Source organism: Medicago truncatula, chromosome 5, assembly GCF_003473485.1.
Source record: "Medicago truncatula cultivar Jemalong A17 chromosome 5, MtrunA17r5.0-ANR, whole genome shotgun sequence".
Classification (NCBI taxonomy): domain Eukaryota; kingdom Viridiplantae; phylum Streptophyta; class Magnoliopsida; order Fabales; family Fabaceae; genus Medicago; species Medicago truncatula.
Window position 1 is genome coordinate 838,816 of NC_053046.1, and position 6,313 is coordinate 845,128.

At 32.6% G+C, this 6,313-nt stretch overlaps 1 protein-coding gene across 2 annotated transcripts; it reads left to right on the forward strand.

Moving 5' to 3' along the window:
• Positions 1 to 220: 220 nt before the first annotated feature.
• Positions 221 to 4,773, forward strand: LOC11443464 (uncharacterized). Of its 2 annotated transcripts, XM_003610667.4 has the most exons (11): positions 224 to 528; positions 619 to 676; positions 1,195 to 1,275; positions 1,348 to 1,419; positions 1,519 to 1,748; positions 1,851 to 1,922; positions 2,093 to 2,206; positions 2,293 to 2,374; positions 2,497 to 2,543; positions 4,033 to 4,114; positions 4,468 to 4,773. In XM_003610667.4, exons 1-11 carry the CDS (start codon positions 290 to 292, stop codon positions 4,549 to 4,551), a joined length of 1,161 nt encoding a protein of 386 aa, XP_003610715.1. In that variant the 5' UTR covers positions 224 to 289; the 3' UTR covers positions 4,552 to 4,773. The 2 variants fall into 2 exon arrangements, 1 of the variants encoding a protein (XP_003610715.1); XR_005646395.1 differs by lacking the exon at positions 2,497 to 2,543 and having other exon boundaries at positions 221 to 528.
• The last annotated feature ends 1,540 nt before the right edge of the window (positions 4,774 to 6,313 follow it).

Below are 6,313 nucleotides of genomic sequence, written 5' to 3' on the forward strand. Positions count from 1 at the left end.
TTATTTTTAGAAAAAATTTACTCATTTATTTGACATTTAATGTTACCTATCTATATTACATTTTGATTGGTTATCATGAAAGAGTAAATTACCCTCTAAACAAGAGAGGGTAAGGTAAACCTCACCTAATTTGTTTGATGAATGCTAATTAGTAACAACACACTCTATTTGATTGGTTAAAATTCACATTGATTGCCACCAAATCAAATCACTTATGTCCCATACAAATTTGGTGGATAATGGAGTGGGTGATTATCCGTTTACAAGCAAAACAAAACCCAGCACAAGCATGGGTGTTGCTGCTGTTCCTCTTCTTCCCTCCTCAATCTTCTTCACTTCCAACAAATCCAAGCTGAGGATTAAAGCTAATTATGGCATCAAGTTTATCACAAACTCCGATTGGTTCCAAGTGGGTCGACCCATTGGCAACTATGGTTTCATGAACGTCACTACTTCCAGTACCGATCAATATTCACTTGGTGGTGGATTGAAAACTCAAGATGTTCAAGAAGGCAGCGTCAAAATCAGGTACTTAGTTAGTTACCCGATGACTAATTTGAACACTGTGAGGGACTAAATTGGATACCTATGAATGATGACAGCTTGATCGCAGTGCAGGCTTTATGAAGGCAGAGTTTCCCAGGGTCCACTTAAACAAACTCCTGTTCTTTTTAAGGTATTACTTTTTTTATTTTATTTATTCAATACATACATGCTTAATTTAGTCCATGATTACAAAATGTTAATCAGATTTCTCCCTTAATCGAGATATATTACTATTATCAAATGCATCCATGATATTATTCATTTAATCACTATTTATTTTATTTTATAGGAGAATGCCAACAAATGTCCTTTAAGACATTTGATTAAGAATCAAAATGATGTATTTATTACATTGACAATGTTTAACTTGTATTTCCAAGACAAACTTTTCTTTTATGAATTCCTTAACCAATGTCCTTATGACACTCGTTGGCAAGACCCTATAATATATAGCATACATTGTCACATCTCTGTTCCCTTCATTTTCCCTCACATCTGTTGCGACTGCTGTGATCTTTACTAGTTCATAATTACGACCGATGTCTTTAACTAGCTCTTCATGTTTGAATTCACTTCACTCAAAGTTTTATGTTCCATTGAGGCTTGAACTTGAAATTTGAAACATTATTATTACTTTTAACAATGAAGGTTTATCCTGGAACACGAGCTGGTGGGGTTGTAGCAGATATGATGGCTGCAAACGAGTTGAATTCCCACATGTTCCTTCAAGTAAGATAGTTTTAACCATTCCATATCAGTTCATAGTGTTATTAGTTGCTCATTTCTTCGTAATTCTTGCAGAGCAGTTCTAAAGGTATTAGTCAGCATCTTATGTTACTTTTAGGTGGGTTTGAAACAACTACTGGAGAGCAGGTTCGTCCTCTCAATTTGAAAATAAGCTTTTTTGCTTAAGAACATATATTTCTTTCCTCCAACTCTGTTAATTATGTTGGAGATATTTATTCAATCCAGTGGCTTGCTTTTCGTGATTACGGGAAATCTACCGCAGCAGACTATGCAAAAGTTGCGAGTGAGAAGGTATCAAAACTGTCTTCATGGAATAGCTTTGAACGAGGCCAGTCAATGAAAAGAAGACGACGTTTCATTATAAAGCTGCTTCAGGGTGCTTTGAGAGGTTTGGCTTACATGCACGATCATGATAGATTACACCAGAGTCTTGGACCATTTTCTGTATCTCTCAAGTATGTGAATAGCCGACATTTAATTTGGCTCTAGATTTTTCATTTGGATTATAATTCCTTCCCACTCGACCATTAACATGCTTACTTGTAACATGATGGCAGCACAATATCTGAAAGTGAAGCTCCTTATTTGATTCCAAGACTTAGGGACTTGGCCTTTTCTGTTAGTGTCAGGTAAGGTAATGACTTGCCAAGCTATTTGTCTTGACTTAACCTAATTTCAATACACTGATCACACATACAAGTTTCATATGTATATGGCATAGAAATAGTTATAAGTTTGTTTCTTTATTCCTTTTTTTCTGAAAAAAAAATATTCTTTATGAAATTTGAATTTATTCCAGGTACTCGGAACTAGAAGATTCGGGACCACTTACAGAAGGTCTTTGGGCACGAGCATCAGCAGCTAGTGCATTCACTTATCTAGAGAAACGAGCTTTTGGAATAGCTGATGACATGTGAGTTGTCTGAACTTGGCCCAGTACAGAAGTTTGTTTCAGAATCTTTTAAAGATCACCGCTGACTTTTATGAGTTACAATGCAGATATGAGGCAGGCCTTCTTTTTGCATACTTGGCTTTTGTTCCATTTTGTGAAGCTGGTGTAATGGATGGCCTTTCCTTGCAAGTAAGCCGTGCTGCCAAATTGACTTTGTCTTTGTTAGCTGATGATTTATTTCTGTGAAAGTTTTCTTTATCATAAGATAGCATCTTGACTGAAGTATTTATTTTATTCACCATGAAATCCAGAGACTTTTAGAGAACACTTTCCGACTTGATCTTGAAGCAACACGAGAGTAAGATATCTTTTTTAGTCTATATTTCTGGTTTGAACTCTCAAACACACTTTTATTGGTTGAAATTCATACGGGTCCCACTAAATTTATGTGGGGCCTACTTGATTTAGTGGAATCAATTTGAATTTCAACCAATAAAAGAGTGTGCTAGAGAGTATGTTCCTGGCACTCCTCTTCTGGTTTAACTATTACATGGAATAGACATCTGTTATTTTATAATCTAGTTGTCCTTGGTTGAGGTATACTTATTATGGGCTTGAGTAATACATAAGAAAAACAAATAGTTTAGAGACTTGGGAGGTGTTATGTAAACTAGTTGAAAATAGTATAGGATGGAACTAGTATAGGATGGAACCTGCTAGACAAGTCCATATAAAACAAACCTGATCACAAATTGGGACTAGTTTGGTGCAAAACTAAGCTAGCATGTAGCACATCGACATAATGTAGCGGGGGGACTTGATCTACTATGTTCTTTTAGGTCTTTCCATTTCAGGGACTAGTTTGCCACCTTTTTTGCTGTTCTATTTTACTTTAAACTTGAACCCAACATAGAACAGAACTCACAGTTTTGTTCTATCTTATTCTAGCATGCCTACCAAACACAACATAGAAATTAATACAACAATGCTCTGTAACTGATATAAAAATCCTGGCATACTTATTGATTACAGCTAGGATGAAAGAGTATTTCGTAATTCATACAAATATATTTCATCTTATAATGATCTGATCCTTAAATCTACCTAAAGGAGAGCAAAAAGGAAGAGAGGAAGATGGAGAGAGAGAGTATGGAAAAAGTTGGATTGGGAAAATTCATCTTTAAGATGACTTTTTCAAGAACTAGTTGTATCAAAAAATTGATTTGCATAATAGCCAGTCTCTAAAAAATGTGGCTGTTATCTAGAAACGCCTTTATATTTAAAAGGTAGCCCACAAAATGGGGACGAATCTTGTGGGATAACAGCACAATTTCTTGAAGACTGATTTATTTATTTTTTGATACTTAACTTTCCTCCTATTCAACCTATTTCCTATACATGGTAATGGTATAAATAAGCAAGACATTTCACATTATATTAAATAATAGATCTGTTATATTTATAAATTAGCTCACAAAATGGAGACGGATCTGTTGGAAGAGAGCAAAATTTCTTGTAGACTGATTTTCCTTTGATGCATAACTTTCATCTTATTCTACCTATTTCCTATGCATGGTATATATAAGTCAGATATTTCACATTATATTAAATAATACATCCCTAGTGAATCAATTTACATAGTGTTGTGAATGGATTCAAAGTTCCATCGTCTTGTTGCAATTGCAACTACTCCAAAATACAAAAAGGAAGTATATTTTTCACAAACTAAAATTTGCATTTTGTCCAGCAAGTTTGAACTCTGAAGAAGCAAATGCCTTGTAAAGTCGGATATTATTTTTAATTATTAGGTCATTTCTTTTGTCTCACGTTTTATTCATGCTTGGTAGGTACTGTATAGCAGATGACAAGTTAGTTAATGCCATCGAATTCTTGGATCTAGGCGATGGTGCTGGTTGGGAGTTGCTTCAGGTATATACCACATGTCTGCTAGTATGGGCAACTATCAGTGCATGGCTTTGAGTGTGTATTTATGCTCGCGGGATACACACAAGTGTCTAAAATAGCTTGTTTTCATAGACCTTCTAAAATAGCTTATAGAAAGGCTCTGCAGCTTATTTCCAACGTAAACATTTTCTTTAATTTATTGCCTTAAAAAGCTTCTGTAGCCAAACCGTGAAAATGTATTATATACATTTTCTGCTTGCATGTTTTGGTTCATAAAAAATGGAGTGCGTTTTATTGCTACATGAAATTCAAATGTGAAATTCGAAGTCAGTAGCTGTATATATGAAATGCTCATGGTGTGTTCTCATGATTTCCAGGCAATGCTTAATGCTGACTTTCGAAAGAGACCAACTGCGGAGGCTGTTCTCAGTCACCGGTTTATGACCGGGGAAGTCCTTTGAATTTCAAGTTTAAAAAAATATGGTTGTCTTTATGAAATATATTGATCACGGCTCACCACACCGTTCATGTTTTCTGTAAATATTCCATTTTTTGGGAATATATGTCTTGAATTTGCACTGCTTGGTTACAAGCAGGAATACTATTGTAAATATTATTATATTATCATATTTGCATAGTTAATATACAGGGCACAATCCTTTTGTAGGTTTGATGCGTTTCAACTGTATCCTTTAAACAATGTAATTGATTTCTAGCTCAACTAGTTCGACTAACATGTTCAAATCGAGTTTAAATGCACCATTTTGGAGGGTACCAAACGGGATTGTGATCAAAGCTACATTGTTGCTATAGTTAATTGTGAAATTAGAGAAACATGTTAATGTTAATATTGGTCAAAAGCACACTTTTAGCTGTGTAGGTGAATTGATAATTTTTGAGATACCACTAGTACTTGAGAAAGAGTAAATTGATCCATCTTAACAGCAAATTGAAATGCTAGTGGCATTTGAGAAAGTCCCTTTCGATCAACTGTTTTTTGCTAAGTATTAAAAATGTGTTTGTTTCAAGTGTTATCTTTTAATATTCCAGAGAATAAAAAGATATCAATATATATGAATATGTTTGTTACAAGTTTATTAAATTTTATTTTTGTACATAAAAAATTCTGGAAATGAAAATCATTCCCAAAGAAAATGGTGAGATAAAAGTTTTCATGAAGATGAAAATAATTTCACGTGTAGAGATAAAATATTTAACCAAACCTCATTAACCTCCATTTTTTAATGGTTCCCGAAAATTAGAAAATTTTAGTAAACTTTTTGAGGTTTTTTTTTTGTGTTAACTCTCCAGTTTATAGCATAAGGAAGCCTTGGTAATCCAGAGTTCGATCGAGGTAAGTAAAATCTGATCAAAACTTATTCGTATTAAGAATTGAACTCTCGTTCACCAAAACTTTTTGAGGTTATAAAGCTAGAGTTTTGATCAATCTATAAAATAATACTTTAGAAGATCATTTGAATTCTTATCTTGTTTTGATTTACTTGTTAAGAAAAAAATCTTTGTTTTAATTTACCGGTCAACAGAAAACTTGTTTCCATTTAAATAAGCATTAACTTTACGATTAATTTATAAAAATAAAAATAAAACTTTACTATATTTTATAAGGGAAAAAAAACTTTACTTTACTTCCTAAAAAAAAAAAGCCTTTACAATTTTTTATAAGGAAATGATCTAATGATATTCAAACAAAAATTCTGCAACTAACAAAATCGTGTTTTTAAAATTTAAAATATATAATAAAAATACAAATATACTTTTGTCCAAATTTAATTATTTAAATATCAAATTTGTCAAAAAAAGTTAAAATATTAAAGATTTATTTTATTTCAAAAAAATATATTTTAAATCTATATTATTATATATAAAGAAAATAACTCATTTCAGCTCTTTTGGACTGACTTTTTCACTTTCCCAAAATACCATTAATTTTCAATACAAATAAAACATGTAATAAATATATAAAATAAATTTAAATATTAAAAAATATAACAAATAACATGAGAAAATGCAGTTGAAGCAACGTAGAAGTGAGAAGCATGAAAAGGAGTTAGTGTGAGTGAGAATGGTCACATGACTCATTAAGCTGTGTTTTAATCTCAGCCCTTGCTTTAACTTTAAATCTGATGGCTGTAATTTATTCTTATTATTCTCACATAAAATATACATTCTCATGTGATATGCCCCCTATATATATATATATAT